Below are 16,418 nucleotides of genomic sequence, written 5' to 3'. Positions count from 1 at the left end.
TCTTGGCCTCCATCGGATGAACAATTTCCCGTTGAAGGTTACTCACTTCCTGTTTTCCGTATTTAGACAATCTGGGCCTATAGGGAGGCTTTGATTTGTTGTAAACTTCAGCTGGTTTAAACGTTAAGTCGCGGGAGACCGAGGTGGGGGGAGGAGGGGAAAGGCCTGGAGACAAATTAGGGCTATTTAATACCGTGACTGTGTTCTCTCTCAGTTTTCTAGTGACCATTAGAGCATGTGAAAGGAAGGTCAGGGGCTGACAGCATGGGAGATGGAGAAAGGGCTGCTTCACAATGGGCTGGGGCTGGAGGCAGTGCGTGCGTGCGTGTGCGTGTGCGTGGGGCTCTGTGTGCACGCCCAGCAGTTGGGAGCAGCCGGGTGATACACTCCAATGACTAATTTCTATAATGTGTCATTTTTGCCACAGACAGCTCTACGGAGAGGCTAACGGCAGTGCAACAGCTCCGCAGCGAAGGCAGGGAGGAGCTTCTAACCTAGAGAGGAGAGTGCTGTGCCCTTTCGCAGTGCCGATCAGCACACACCGCACACTGACATTTGTTCAAACTTGCCCAGAAGTCTGCTAGGCTGGAGCGAGTCAACACTTGTACATGGCTGATAGGGCAGGTCACGTCTTTTTTATGCCTGTTTTCCAAAGGGAAACTGAGGCATGGAGTGCTGTAACTTTGCTTGTTATTAGAAAGCGAGTGTTGAGGGGTTGGGGTGAGTCCTGGCACCAGTCAGGCAGCGGTCTGTCTCCTGAGATGTGCTTCGACATGAAGAACATCTTCCCTGTGTTGGTGGGAGTTATGCTTGGATAGAGAAAAATAGTGCGCAGCCCAGAGTGCCTGTGGGCACAAAGGTTACGTGAATGGTTTTGGTCTGTTTCTTTTTGTTCATCTAGTTCTCTTCTAGCAGATTAAGTCTCAAAATGGGGTGCTTTTACTTCCAAATTTTCCAAGGGTCTACAAAAAAGAAAAGAAAAAAAAAAAACTAGTGGACAGGCTGAAATGCAGCAGGAGGTGGTAAATTAATCTGAATTTTACAGCAAAATCCAGTAGGAAATCCAGGGACACCCTGAAATCACTCTAGCAGTATAACCTGCTACCAGAACGCCAATGTGGGCAGGTGGGAGTGAATGAAAGAACCAGAGATAAAAAATCACAACCAAAACAGCTAACATAATGCTCGTGTGTCCCAGGTAAAGAAATCTGCCATGTCCTCTCTGCCTGACAGAGAGTAAGCAAGAGCAGAATCAAGCTCCGGAGGAAAATAAAAGCACGGGGGAAGGCTTTGGTGAAGCACCGAAGTGTTTAGGAGAAACAAGGGTCCACATTCACACTCTGGCATTTGATAGGCCCAACTCCAAATGATTTTCACATGCTCTCGACCCTCCTGAGCCAGAGCCAACTTTCCTCCAAATAACTCCCTGCAGCCCAGAGTGCAGAACCACAGAGAGAGGCACGGGAGCAGGATGCAGGCAAGTAGCTGTTTTCTCCCTGGCATTGCTGCATAGGCTGGGTTAACATTATACTTCCCCGATTCAGTTTTTATAGACCAAACAGTAGCAGTTCCCTCCCTCAGCGGTATGTCGAAGCCTTTCCCTGAAGGAGGGGTTAGTTCTCTATTGTGTTACTACCTGCTGGATGTTTTTTCTGCTGTATCTCCTACCCTGCGATTGCATTTTGCTCAGCCAAGCTTTTGGTGCTCAGAAATGCAACTGAGTTCTTATTTGCAAATGCAGTGTAGTTCTTACTGCAGTCTCTCCCGTAAGTTTCCTCTGATGGGGCCCTTGACCTCCCAGCAGCACCCTGGTGCAATCTGAGCCCTGGATTTAGGACAAGCTCTGGATCTGACAGGGACACATCAGACTGAATCAGGATTGACTGCCAAGCCAACACCATGGAGAATTGCACCCAAAGCTGTTCAAGCAAATGGTGTTTCTGAATCGGCACCAGCCGGCTGCCCTGATCCTGAGGTTTGATCTGTTAGATCCAGAGCAGCCTGGTTTGCACTCATATCACCGTGCTTAAAGAACAGTCGCTTAATCTCACTTAGAAATGTTTACCTGAGAGGACCAGATGGCCCAGGGAGTTGGGCTAAACAAAGCATTTTACTTCTAGGTCACACATTCTAATCCAGTCCAGGTTGGTGATAAATGAACATATTCACCTGATAGCCACTTTTGGCTTCATTTTTGGTGTTTTTCAGGCTGGTTTCCAAGGGAAGATGTCACACCACAAAATCTCCCTCTGTGCCCTGCCACAGTTGGTACTGATTTGACTGTCTCTGTAGAGAAGCCAAGGATCAAATGCTCCATGGCGCCAGACTGTTTTCTTTTGCAGGCTGCAGGTAAGGGGAAGTTGTCCTGTGTCTGGCTGTGTCATGCCTGCTCTGTGGATGGGCAGGATTTCAGTTTGCAAAGCTGCCAGTCCAATCCCCTCCACCAATGTGAAATTCATTAAAAAAAATAGGGAAATGTTTAATTGTAGTTGACATATAGGCACTCTCTGCTATGAACTTTACACGCAATCACAGATAACAGCATCAAAATTAATGCCTGCTTCCCACTTGTCCTGCTATAAGCAATAAACGTTTGGCAAGTCAGTAAATAACAAAATTCTCATGTGGCCATCTACAGGTCACCAGGATACTTAAGAAGTTTGCGTTAATTATACCATGTTTGCCATCAAAGAGGGGATGTTAACCCTTTCGAGCTGTTGCAGGAAAGCAGTGGAGTCATTTGGAAGTAAATAAATGAAATCTCATCACTAAAAGTGCAACCTTTGCAAAATAATAATAAAAAAGAGATGTTCAAGGCAAAAACCTCACTAGACATCATGGAAAATACAGTACCTTTTCAGCTTTCCTTTTATTTATTTTGTATTTTGACATCAAACACTCCCTGTAACCTAATCTTCTTGGCTTTTGATGTGGCCGTGGAGACATGACAATTAAGCACGGCTTAAAACAATAATCCCAACAGCGGGAACCAAAGGCAAGTAATGTCAGGGTTCCCCCCTCACAAAAAGCCTGTCCCCCAGTGTTTGGTGGTAGTAAAAGGACTTTAAATCCCAATTTGTTGCCTCGATATCTGCTCTGCGCTTACGCTTTATGTTGAACTTTACACACTTGCTCCGTTTCCATTCCCTGCTGTTTGTTTTTCTTCCGCTATGCAAAATGTCTGGAGACAAACACGATACACACGTTGCAGAGAGATGGTTTGATCTCTCACAGATTAGTGCCACCTGACAAACACGGGATTATTTGTTATCTGTGTTGCAGGAACTGCTGAAGACCCCGCTCAGAAGAGGCACGCTCCTCTGGGTGCTGGGGGGGCTGCAGCACCCCTCCTGACAAGCTGATGGATTATGGCCCTGATTCTGTGGGCGAATCGGACCGACCCGGCAAAACGCCTGCAGAGAGGCAACACCAAGGTAAACCCTCATCAAAGTCTGAATGGGTGTGTAATGTGCAACCAAAGCAAATAGCCTGATTATTCTAACTTATTTTAAAGTGATGTTGTTAGTTCTCCTGTTCTCTCCTCATCTCAGCTATTCAAATATGGAGGAAGAGTGGCTGAGTTTACTTACAACCGCGTTTTAAACCTGTCAGAAAATGAACATGTTTCTTTTTAAATGAAGCTTGCACGGTATGCTACAAACTCCCTTTTGTTTTGTTTTTTTTTACGGGTGTTTGCACTAAGCCTCACTAAACAAGTTAGAGAGATGATTAACTCGTCTGAAATGATGCGGGAAGGCCTTGTCCCCGTTGCGTGTGCTTTCTTCAGCACATCTAGAGCTGCTGCGACTCCTTGTCATTCACGAGCAGGGCTTGCAAACAGGGCTGGGAAGGAGGCTGCATGGTTAAAGAGAAGCAGTGATAGAAAGGGCTTGAATTTGCACGCACATGCTGAAAAAGGAACTCGGGTTATTTTTTTTCTTAATGAGTAAGGAGTTATCCCCAAGTTGGTTTCCACAGAAGTGAGACGCAACTCCCGGGGGGTCAAAGGAGGAAACCCAAAGTTCATTAGCAGTTTTCGTGAAAATACTGGTTTAGTAGCAACAGTACTCACCCCTACACCTAGCGGGGGGACTTCGCAAGACTTTGCTTCACTTCGTAAGGCCCCAAGGAGTTCCTTGTGTGGGTCACACTCGACCGTGTAATGAAAGCAGCCACAAAGTTTTGGCCATGTGAGAGCTGCCTGGTAAGCACTCTTCTCCATCCTCACGTGCCAGCCTGCATGCATACCCCCTGCACCCACGGCTGCACCCCTTGTTCCCAGGACAGCACTGAGCAGCTCCGGGCTGGCCATCCCCCCGTGCTCCCTTCACACCACTGATGACGCCAAATGGTAAGAAACAGGTTTCCAGGTTGACAGTGTTGCCTGTTACAGCAGTGCAAGAACCTACAGAGAACTTTGTCCGGTCTAATACAGGCCCTGCCTTGAAACCCATTAGGCAGCTGGCTGCTTTTCTGCATTTACGGTGCTTTTAAAACTTGTTTTTAATGAAAAATATTTCTCCAAACACTTTAAAAAAACAACCCAAAAAAACAACAAAAAAAGCCCAGAGAAACCACAGTTCATCATCTGCAATGTGGCTGCTGGCTTAGATTTTAAACTGGTTTAGAAACTTTCATGCACTTAACTGCATGACCTCATCACCCCAAAACAACACCGGAGAATGAGCTTTTGTACCTGTGCTTTTTATACTAAATCATTCACCAACTACTTTTTTTGTCCTACCTGGTAGGTTTTTGAAATATCAATAGACCGCTCTGCATAAAGTTTGAGCTAATAATTCTACTGGCAACAATGACGACGATAATTTTTCCTCTCTCCCTATTAAAAGCAGCCTTTATGACATGGAGCTGGGCACAGGTACTTTGACAAAAAAGGTATTTTATTATTCTTAGCAATATTCACCTTGAAGGAATATGAGGAAAGCATACACTTTTTACAGACAATATATAAACATGTTGTACATAATTAACAATAACTTAGTTCACTAATCCAAAAATAAGCAAAATAAAAAAATTAAAATAAAAACAGAAAATACTGCAGAATTTTTTTATGCTGATACAAGTACAAAATAATTTAAATCTCGACTGCCGTTGTCTATGCTGCAGTGACTGACAATATATTGCACTTTGTCAACTGTATCAGTAATCCCTGTCTTCCACCCACATCCCTTCCCCCCCCCCCCCCCCAAAATCTTACAGAAATTTGAGTTGGGTACAAATAATGTACAACTGTACCATTGTAAAAGATAAGAAGTAAAAAGGACCCAATTTTTTACCTCAGTAGATTAAAAATTCTTATGATTTCTCCCAACCAATTTAGTTTCCCGTTTATTTCCACTTCTTTACAAAGTGCACCTATATGCCTACACAGACCAGAAAAAGGAGGAAAGCAGGATTTTCATGGCTGCTTCGTTCTTAATTATCAAATATTTGAATTACACGTTTAGAAAAAAAATTAACGTACATCCATTTTTATTTGTTTCATTGTGTTTTTTTTCTTTAAAGCAGGACTTTTGCAGTAAAGATACAATTGGCTTGATCCAAAAAAAAAAAAAAAAAAAAGAAAAACCCCAACAACAAAAAAGTTAAAAAATTAAAAAAAAAAAAATAAAAAGCTTGTCACAGAGTTAAGCTTACGTGGTTTACATTATCAAACCCCTCTGTTCATTGGGGCATTTTCATCAGAAGTATAGCTAAATATGTACATTGTATGTTATACTGGAGCTTGTGTTCACGAGAGGCATCAGATCATAACAATCAATAGAATACACTTCACATTGGCAATAGCTTTGTTTTCGGTCATTTACGTACAATATGGTTTAATAATGGGAGATTTAGGTTTTTTTCTTTTTTTGTTTTTGGTTTTTTTTTTTTCATATAAAACACGCTACGGAAAACGGACGTTCTCCTTAGAACGATGCTTTCCCTCATCTCATTAGCCGTCGCTGTGTCTGGGATTTGACGGATGTGTGAAGCTCAAACTGATTGTCTCTCTCTTTCCCCTCTCCAGTGATCTCAACCTCATTTCTGCCCTTCCTCCCTGTGAAGTCCACCGGGGCCCTGGATGCCCGAGACAGCACATGCGCTGGCTGGTTGCGTGTGGACGTGGTGGCCACACTGCCGCAAGTTTACCCAAGCAGCTAATCTGCATTTTTAAGCAACAGCTGCCAACACAACAGAACAAAATGCTTCAACCTCCAAAGTCTGAGAGTTGGATGTTTTTATGCCCTGTGATGGTTTTTGCTGTGCTAGAAGTTAGCTGCGACAGTTTGGTAAATGCTTGTATCTCACCCCTCGCTAGTGCAGGATTGCCTTCCCCGAGAGTTTTTTCGTAACAGTTTGCCTGACCTAGCTGTCTGTTTTGAGGAATAATAGGGTAGTTGGGAGGGGGGCTGTTTTTTTTAAAATAAATCTTTCCTGTTAGGGAAAAGAATGAAGAAATTGCGTCAAAATAATCACCATCTTGGGCACATTGAAATCCCATATTACAGCTACATTTTTGCTTTGTTCCCCCCCCAATCTTTTCACCCTTCCTAGTAGATATTTTGGTATGGAAGATAGACGGAGCTAATCCAAGGGGGCTGCTGAATATGTTCCCCCCTCTCCCCCTTGTTTTGAAGGCAGGTTTTCTTACAGGGTAGCCATTGCAAACAACAGCACAAAAACATGCAATCAGAGGGGTTGAGGCTTTTTGTGGAAAACAAGAGCAAAATAAATATGACTTTGTGTCTGATTTCATTTTAAAAATTACGTTTTTATAAAGATGTCCTTTTTTTATTTTTTTTTTTTTTTCTTTTTCCCCATCCCAAACAAAGTCCGCAATAGAAATCCAGCATGTCTGGCTTCCAGTGAGCCGATTCCATCCTGGGAGGCTGCTTATATCTCTTTACAATATTCACAGTAATAACAAAGAGAGAAAGGAAAGCCAGTTCCAAGCCTTTTCCTTCAGCTTCTGCCACCTTTTGCTTCCTGCTGGACCATTAAGTATTGAACAGGTGAGTTCTTTTTCCTTATACCTGAGGGGGCAAAGTGCATTACAGGCACCACTACACGTTTCTGCAGAAGACCCATCATTTGCAAGGTTTTAGTCCAGCACTAAGAGTTAAACCACATGGGAGCAAAGATCCCCTTTTGCCATCCCTACATTCTCCTTTTGCAGAACATTTTCTTACTTGGTGTCGTCTTAGGCAAAGCCCCATGTTCTTAATCTCTGGGTGGGTCTCTTGGTCATCAGGTTTTATCCCATGGCTGTAACCATGCTGGATGGGTGTGGATGTCCAAATGAGATGCTGGAAGATGGGTGGATGGGGGTGGGTGTTGGTAGGATGTGTCCAGAGTGGCTGAAAGGTGGCAAATGCCCCATGGGCGCCATGTGACTAGCAAGAGCAGCAGCGCTGAACGGAGACGATTTCTCCTGCATGCACTTGGACAGTTCCTCAAAACACTCAGAGCCTTTCTTGCTTTTCTTTGATTTGTTGGACATTTTCCTATTCCTGGTCTGAATTCCTTCCTTTTTCATGGTCAGAGGCCTGTTCACCTGCAAGAAATGAGAAAATCAGGCTCATGCAGACAAAATGACCTTATTGTGCAAAAATGAAAATATTTGGACAGCCCCCATGTGTTTTTCCTGGATGGAGACCTTTTTCTGGCCAAAAAAAATGGTGTTTCTCTCTGCAGAACTTGTTTATATTGATTCGTTTAATAAAACCACACATACAAAAAAACACTGGACATGAAAAACAAATTGAACTGAATTTGGCAGCTGATGACTCTTTCCCGTAGGCTTACCCTCAGTCCTCATTCATTTCCTAATAGAAAAGATCAAACTAGGAGGCACACGTTGACCCAAATTCAGTCCTAAGACATGAGCAATCTTGTACCAGTAACCTCTGTTACTTACAGTTTAAATAATGTTCTAACATGTCAAGTGATTCCTGCTTAGGATTAATTTCTTTAAAAAAAAAATAAAACAAAGCCTTAGATATAATTATTTTTAAACAAAATCAAAATGAAGATGCCCCGTCGGGATTAGTTTTTGCACAGACCCCATTCCAAATGGCCTCTGTGTTTCTGGAGGGAAACAGGGACACAAAACACACTTAGTTAAAACCAAGTGTGGTAGCTCTATTTTGCCTGATTTGCCCAAGCGTTAGAAGCCAAGCTAATACATTGTAATGTCACTGAACTTAGCATCACTATGCCGACAAAGAATGGCTGTCACTTCCCAGGGGAACCTTAGAGACAGGGGAAGGAATAAAACAACAACCAAAACCCTGAAACCAATAAAAGCCTAGTGTACACTATGCAGTTAAGACATCAATCCCAGCTAGGCAAGCGGCGACACATGAGATGAGTAAATACTCACATTGTGCAATTTATAGTAGAGTCCGCAGGCATTACAAACTGGGTCCCCGTTTGCATTACGTCGCCATAAGGTCGTGGTGGTTGTCTGACAGTTGGCACAACACGTCCCTGCTCTCCTAGCCGCTGACTAACCAAAAGAAAAAGAAAATTAAAAAAGTATCGGCAGGAGGGAGATCATGAGAAAGGTCAAGTTGGACTCAGTATTTAGGTTGGGTAGAACTACTTACTAAGATTTTACAGAGCATCAGGGCTAAAAGAAAGTTTTACATTTTGTGGCCGCTAGGTTTTTGTTTAAATTCAAGTATTCTGCTATGCGGACTGCAGCCTCAAGCCCCGTGGCACCGTGTGTGCAGGAGACGTAGAGAGAAACAATGCATCTCTAACTAACTCCACAAACAAAAATTTTAGAGGGGAAAATGACATCTGATTTGTTCAGGTTTTCCCTTTGCAGGATTCTAGAACGTGTCATGAAAATGCATTTGCCTTTTTTTTTTTTTTTTTAAATGACCGATTTAGTTTGTGCTAGTGTTGGGACAGGGTTTGAAAAGAGGGAATGATCTTAAAGAATGTGATTTTTACCCCTACTCTGGCCCTTTAAAGATGCACACAAAAGAAAACCAACCGCATTACTTAACTGGGTGCAGTATTTATCAGAGCCATCACTGAAAATTCAGTTTCCATTTACAAGTGAAAGGGAGAAAACAAAACCGGCTCCAACTTTCTTTAAATATTTAGCAAACCAAATTTCATGCCTTGCAGCAACGATTCCACTGACCTGTCTGCCGCCTCTGTCCCTACTCAGTTCCTTGGCTGACAAGCCCTCAAACAACTGTCTTTAAAAAAAAAAAGCACACACCTCCCCCAAATCCACCACCCTTTCTAAAACTATTGTTCTGCTGAAATCAAGGTGGGGGGAAAGAAAAATGCCCAAACATTCTCCCACCTCCCAAAACAAGAACAGGAAAAGTAGAACAGCAGGCAGCCAGTAATTTCTGGATGGGCCCTTGTCTAGCAGACCCCACAATAATACGTTCTTTGTGCAAGCATGCTATCATATAAAGTGTTATGGATGGACTAATTGCACCCCATATTTTGGAAAATAATTTTGTATTAGAAAGCTTCAGCCCTGCCTCTGGAAGTGGTCAAAATACAGTCCATTTTGTGCAATTGGATTAATGCTGAGGACTCAGTATTTTCTTTTCTTAAATTAGCAGTTTACTTTCTAATGCATATCAATCGTGGTAATTTCCCCGGGGCCCTGCTCCCTGGATATATTTGCAATTAGCCACTGAGAGCCATAGGGAGAAGCAGCAGCGAAGCTCACGTTAATGTGCAGGGCATCTCCGTGAGCAGAGTCACGGAGCGGTGGGTTTCCCAGACGAGAACTTTGTGCGCTTCCCTGCCTGCCGGCTCCGCCGGGGAGCTGGTGCCGCTTGAAGCACAGGCCGACCCGGCTCGCAGAAGAGGAGCACCAGGTTCCGTTCTCACTTGCTCCCGATTTACACCATGGCCCTCTGTAACTTTCCGAAAGCTGATGGGACGGCTCAGCAGCTTAAGGCAAGAATCAGGCCCTGGGAGACTCATGTATTTCAGTCCCTTACTCGCCTGTGAGAACAGGCCAAAGGCAGAAAGAGGGGGTACCCCCTACTGCATGTACACTTATGCAACCCAAACACAATTAATGCCAGACTTCCAAACACTGACATTATTAATATGATCACTTTGCTATTGCATGTCAGATGAACAAATTCCCAAAGATGGCCATCTCCTCTCCCCTGCAAACAAGCAAACTACAGTGGAAAAAGGGGCAATAAACAAAGCTGTAAATCAACTAAAACAAAACATAAAAACAACTAAACTAAAAGAAAACCTCTCTAGTGCCCCCCAAACCCCTCGCAGTGAGCTAAGTATAACAGTCTCCCAACACACTGGAAGGTGGAGACCTATGTTTGCATATTTGAGATGGCTTACTGATATTCAACTATGCTGCTTAACTCTATGGCCTGTCCCATTCAGACTGGAAAGCACTTGAGCCTGAGAGACGATAATGTTACACTGTTGTCTTAACATTTTTCTATATGTCAGTCACTTTAGAAGGCAAGTCATTAAGAAGCTTGCATAGTTGAAATTCTGACTCACGACAGAAATCTTCTGTATCCCATCCCAGCGTTAGAGCAGTAATGCCAATTTTCTGCTCTCCAAACCTCATTGAAATGTGCCCACGAATAGCTAAGAGACTTAGGCACCATAAATCACAAAGCTCCAAAAAATATATTTATTATTCTTAGCATTTTACGCATTATTTGTGGAGTAGAGTGTATTAGAAATTTCAAAACAGCAAGCATGACTGGCAAGGCTTGCCTATAGAAACTCTCTAAAGCTTTTAGAGTCAGGAAACAGATACACAAAGTTTCCTTATCTTTAACGTACAGATATCCGGATAGGAAACTACTACCAGGAGCTTAGAAAGGACATTTTTTTTAAATCACTCAAATGAAAATACAAAGTATAGGTGACTCCATGGAAAAATAATAGGACTTTTTTTTTTTTTTTAAAACAGTAGGGGATTGTCTGGGGAGGGAACCAATATTAATATTGCCAGAGAATATAAGAGTGAAAATTACTTCATGGCTTTTATACAAATAATTATTAAGTAGGGAGCAGTAGCTTTGACTCATCTGATTTGTTTTGCTTTTTGGAGCTGGAACTTTTTTTTAGTACACGGTGGAGGACATTCACGCTCATAACCCTTTCGCTCCCAGTATGCGCCCAAAACGTCCCAAGAGGCCAAATAAATGAGGAATTAGATTAAAAGCTGTCATCTGAGGATAAACGGGGAGACGGATACACGATATCCCGCGTGTATTGTGAGCAGCAGGGAGGCTCGGGACAGAGGCACGCTTGGCAGGCTGCGGCGGCGCGGTGGTCTGTGCCGGGGATGCCGGGGCCGGGGGTGGCGGGGGAGGGGGGGAGATCTGCCTCGAGGCACGGCAGTGACCTCGACGTGACTGACCCCCATGTACAGTACGGCTTGGCTCCGCGCAGGGGCTGAGCAGAGATGAGACACGTTTGACTTGTGCCTGCGTGTGGTCCCTTTGCCTAAGTTATCCCCAAACCCAGGAGAAAGAGAGACACCTACCAGCCTTCGTTTAGGTTTAATGAGAGGTCGGTTTTGACCATTCATTTTGTGGTAGAGCCCGCAGGCGTTACACAGGTAATGCCCGGTGCCGTCTCTTCTCCAGAGAGGGGTGGCAGTTGCTCCACAGTTCACACACTCTCTGCCTTCTAAATGGAAACACGAAGAAACCGGATTTCTTTCTTTAAAAACAAATTCACAAAAGCTTTTTGCATTGTCCTTTAGGCGTTTTCCAGAAGTCAAAACAGCGTGTTAATTCAAGCACAATCAGACAGCAGTGACATCTACAGCACATGCATCAAGGAGCTCAGTGTTTCAAGAACGCTCAGACTCCAGCGAGTATTTTATGTCATGATCAGAAATAGGCAGCTCTCTCTCCAAGGTGAGAAAGAGTGACACTCTTATTGTGTCAGATGGAAGTTATCGTTTCAGTAACGAGAACTCCCTTAATCTGCGCTGGGCACCGCTCCCCTCCCGTATCTATTGCACTCCGATGGTTAGATCCTGTGTTCTCCTGCCACAACTACACACGTGTACACAAACACACACACCTGCAAACACACAATATGTTAAAGAGAGTCAAAGGAAGAGGCTTTCTAGAATTAAATCCAAGCAAAAAGACCTCCCATTCTGTGCTTTCTTTTCTGTTGCAAATGCTACGGGCTGAGAAAGTAAAGCCGAGCAGATTGGGAAGGGATACAGAATGCCACAGGCTCGGTTATGATTTTTGTTCTAAAGGCAGAAAAACGCTGTTAACACTGATCTTTGAGAAAGTTCAGTTTCAGCAAGCACTCTGGAAATTACTGTAAAAAACAGGCTGTCAGTTCTTTTCCATTTCTGTGATTTTTCAACAATACAGTTTGGATTTGGTAGGGAGCAGTTTACCTTACTACCGCTTCATTATTAGTTTTAGTAGCACAACGTGGGAAACACAGCATTGTAGAATGGCTCTGTGAAAACCCAGCATGTAACTCCTAGATATCTGTTTCTGCCTCAGAAAGCTCTCTGCTAAAAGTTCATTTGCCTCTGATGCTTCGAGGGCAGGTCTGCTTAATATAGAAATCTCTCTTAATATAGTTTATGCAAATCCTACAGTATTTAACTGGAGAGGAAATTCTTTTTGCTAATAGCTGAAGCAGGCCACGTTGAGTTCAGCGGGGCTTGTGTCTCCTTTAATCTAGGGAGTGGGTAGCTTTTAAACAACACAGTCTACAGTGAAAAATGAGGGGAGCTCTGTGGCGCTGCATTTGTAGCTTTTGTCCCTCCTAGGGCAGGAAGCTGCAGGAGTCGTCGTGTCGTGAGTCTTAGTTTTCCTACAAAAACACTGAGTGGTCACGAACTTTCCCCAGTTCCTTGCACAGGGGGCTCCCTTACAGAAAAAAAAAAACCCCGTAAAACAAAACAAAAAAAGCTCCTTACTTCCCCCATCTAATAAAATCATCGGCAACTCCAGGACAAAAATTAAAAAGCTACTCGAGATCCCTTTATCTTCACAGAACTGGGTCTCGAATCCGTTTCCAAACTCGGCTGCTAATTGCCTTTACTTACTGCTCTCTCACTACTAAAAAATACCTATACATAATAGCAACTGCATTTAAATAATGGCAGAGGGAGAGTGTTTTTCCCTTCAGAGGAGCCATTTGAAACAGAGCTGATGAGCTTGTAAAACAGCTGATATTTTTGTTGCAAAACTCATAAGGGATCACATTTCTAAATTATTGTCTACTTTAAAAATAAATGCATGTGGTGTATTCATAAGCATAGATGTGCAATGATATATAAGAATACACACACAAAAGCATATATAGCCATTTATTTTTAAAGGGCTATCTAAATTCAGCCCCAATATACCGTATTTCATTTCCTTCCATGGCTGAGGATGTTGAAGCAGGAAGGTTAGTAGAATTACACAAATTGTCTTAATTCGTCTGTCCAGTTGTGCAACTACTGTGATTTCACAGTGGGAATCAAAACTTCATCCATCACCTAATTTGCTGATTTAGGACTGCACTTTTAGGAAGAAATGCAAGGAAGGGTTGTGAACACGGGAAAGGTCTGCAGTCAGTCGTTTGGAAGCAGAGATATGTCTGGTTTGGGGGGGGGGGGGAAGGAGTATTTTCTAGTTAAAGTTAGACTGGAGTAAGTTAGCCATGACTGGACACCTTAGTCTTTTGCACTGGTATGTAAACTATATTTGAACTTTTGCTCCTGTAAAAAGTGAAGGAAATAAGGCCCTCTGCGATTAGAAGCGGACCGGCCGGGTAAGTTTCGCTTTCATCTTGTGCTGGGGCCTTGGTTTGTATTAATGAAGAGACGTGGAAATTATTGAGAGAGAAACACCTATCGCTAATTAATGTAATAATCGTGTAATCCGTGGGGGGGTTTACTGACTTGAGGAAGCAGGGTCGGGCCCGAGCCCCCCGGGTGGCTGAGGCTAGCTTTTCTCTGAGGGAAATATTTTTTCCTCGTATAAATCCTTCCTTGTACGACTCGATCTGCCACCTCACACTGCACCGGTCCCTGTGTCCCTCGGCTCCCTCTGAGGGCTCTGGGGCTGGTGCCGGTGGCTCAGCGGCCACTATGGATGTGTTGGCACCCACAGAAGCCTGGTGCAAGCTCCATCTCCTAGTTTAAAAACCCAGAAAAGTGGGACCAAGCAGTCGCCTGCTCCTCTGCCCCAAAGAGAGCAGACACAAGCACCCAGCCTCGCAGCAGCCTGCAAGCCTCACCCCCAAACAGCCAGCAAAGCCAACCATGACAGGCACGCACACCCCCCCCCGGCAGCACGGCCCTCACCTCGGCCCTTCCACCCCGGGGATACAGCCGGTGCGTGACAGGGCAGGCCACGGGGTGCCACACTTACCCGAACAGGATCTGGCCTTGCTTCGTGGCTTGGGGGTGAAGCTGGACGCTGGGCCCCCCAGGAAGCTGCCGGGATGGAAGAGGCTGCTGCTGTAGTCGTGGGCGGCCGGCACGTAGGAGGGGTAGGTGGGGATGGGGTGGTGGGTGGAGGGCTGGGCCCCCATGCTGGTGAGGCTGCTTCTGAGCGGGCTGGCGCTCTCCATCTTCATCCCCTCCGACAGCGACACTTGGTACTTGATGCTGTCTTTGTCCTCCTGCCGGGCCCCAGCGGAGGACGAAGGGGAGGCAGCGCTGGTGGAGTTGGGGTCCGGGGACACCTCCTTGGGAGGGGTCGGGGGGAAGCCAAAGAGGTGGGAGCCGGAGTGCGAGGCCGGGGTGAGCGAAGACACGGAGGCGGTGCTGGACGTGCTGCTGCCTGGGTACACCGAGATGGCCCCGGGCGCTCCGGCCGCCGAGGGGTGCAGGGGTGTCTTGGTGAAGGGGTTGACGGTCCAGGGGTTGTGGTGATGGGCAGACAGTGCCGCCTTGCTGCTGTCCAGCCAAGGGATCCCGGGGCTGTGGATAAGATGAGGCCGGCACATTTGACTCCCGGTCAGGCGGGCTGTAGGAACACAAGAGCGTTTGGGATCAGCGTGGGGCAGCTCAGCCCGGAGCGGCTCTGGGAAGTCCCCCAGCTCCCGGCCCGGGCAGCTCCCCAGTCTGCAGGCAGCCGGAGGGGAGCCGGGCATGGGGAGAGATTTCACAAGCCAGAGAAGAGCAGCCAGACTGGCGCAACGGCCCCTTCGCCCTCTCCCCTCCGAGGGAGATAACAGCCAGCCCAGCGAGAAAGAGCGATGGGCAGCAGGAGGGGGACCCAGCCACCTGGGGCAGGAGGCACCCCCTTTCCTCCCACCCCACCCCACCCCTGGGAATAAGCAGCAAACCCCCTTCTGCTGTCTTCCGAGCTGCTGCAACACGCTCTCTTCGGCTCCTTAAAGACACCCCCAAATAAAATCCATCGCCGATTTGAGTCGGTTTGTATTTTGCATCCGGGAAGTAGCCGTGTCTGAGAAGTTTTAGCCTGTGCGCACACTATTTCCCCTTCCTCTCTCACCTCCCCCCTTTCTTTCCCTCCCCTCCGCCAGTCCTTGGTTATCTCTAGGGTTAAAATCCACCCGTGCCTCCCTTTCCATCCTGTTTTCTTAGATCTCCTTTCCCCCCAGCTCCGACACACCGAAGCGGCCCCCGAGTGGAACTCCTCGCCTCCACGTAGGACACCCGCACGGAGGGGCCCGGGGAGCGCAGGCGGAGGCGGGCGGGGAAGGGGCCGGGGGTGCAAAGGAGGGCGGTGGGTGCCGATTTACCGTGTGCCTGGCTGTAGGAGACCCTGGCCCGGGCATGGGCGGAATTGGCGTAGTAGGGGTTGCCCTGGGAGTCCAGGTGGTTGAAGAAGACGTCGACTTCATCCGGAGGTAGGAGCTGCGCTGGTTCCATGTAGTTGTGAGCCAGACCGGGGTGGTGGCTCTCGGGGTGCTGCCCGTTGAGCACGGCGTGGTGGGCCATCCAGCGAGGCTGGTCCGTGGCCACCTCCATGGCCTCGGGCCTCCCCTCCCACCCACCCCCGGTCCAGGAGCGAGCGGTGCTCGGTGGGGGGTGGTGGTGCTGCTCGGGGGGCGGCTTTTGGCGCTGCTGGTGGGTTTTAGGAGATGGGGTGGCTTTTCTTCAAGACAAAACCGTCGGGTGACTGGAGTGCGCCCTCGGAAGGGTGGGGGAGGACCCCCGAAGTCAGCGTGTCCCTCTGTCAGCAGGCGGGTGGCAGGTCCGGGGAAGCGCCGGGGCAGCACCTGTAGGGAAAGACGGGCGGGTTAGCGGCTCGGCAGCCCCGGGGTGCGCTGCCCGCCGGGCCGGCTCCTGCCCGGGTTGTTTTCCCAGCGGTAAATGCATGGGGAGGGGGAAGCGGAGCCCCTCCCCCCGTCCAAAAATATCCTCTCCCCCAAAGTCCTCGCCTTGCGCCCTCCCTGCTCATTGCCCCACAAAATAAACAGAGATCCCATTT

General features: G+C 46.6%; 1 protein-coding gene across 2 annotated transcripts; it reads right to left on the bottom strand.

Moving 5' to 3' along the window:
- Positions 1-6,542: 6,542 nt before the first annotated feature.
- On the bottom strand, positions 6,543-15,955 carry GATA2 (GATA binding protein 2). Of its 2 annotated transcripts, none has more exons than XM_076346370.1 (5): positions 15,727-15,955; positions 14,385-14,984; positions 11,525-11,703; positions 8,387-8,512; positions 6,543-7,558 (listed from the first exon to the last, which is right to left on the bottom strand). In XM_076346370.1, exons 1-5 carry the CDS (start codon positions 15,953-15,955, stop codon positions 7,259-7,261), a joined length of 1,434 nt encoding a protein of 477 aa, XP_076202485.1. In that variant the 3' UTR covers positions 6,543-7,258. The 2 variants fall into 2 exon arrangements, with proteins under 2 accessions (XP_076202485.1, XP_076202486.1); XM_076346371.1 differs by having other exon boundaries at positions 11,525-11,670.
- Positions 15,956-16,418: the final 463 nt, after the last annotated feature.

The sequence above is a fragment of the Aptenodytes patagonicus genome, chromosome 8 (genome assembly GCF_965638725.1).
Source record: "Aptenodytes patagonicus chromosome 8, bAptPat1.pri.cur, whole genome shotgun sequence".
Lineage (NCBI taxonomy): Eukaryota > Metazoa > Chordata > Aves > Sphenisciformes > Spheniscidae > Aptenodytes > Aptenodytes patagonicus.
This window is presented reverse-complemented; position numbering and strand designations above follow the sequence as displayed.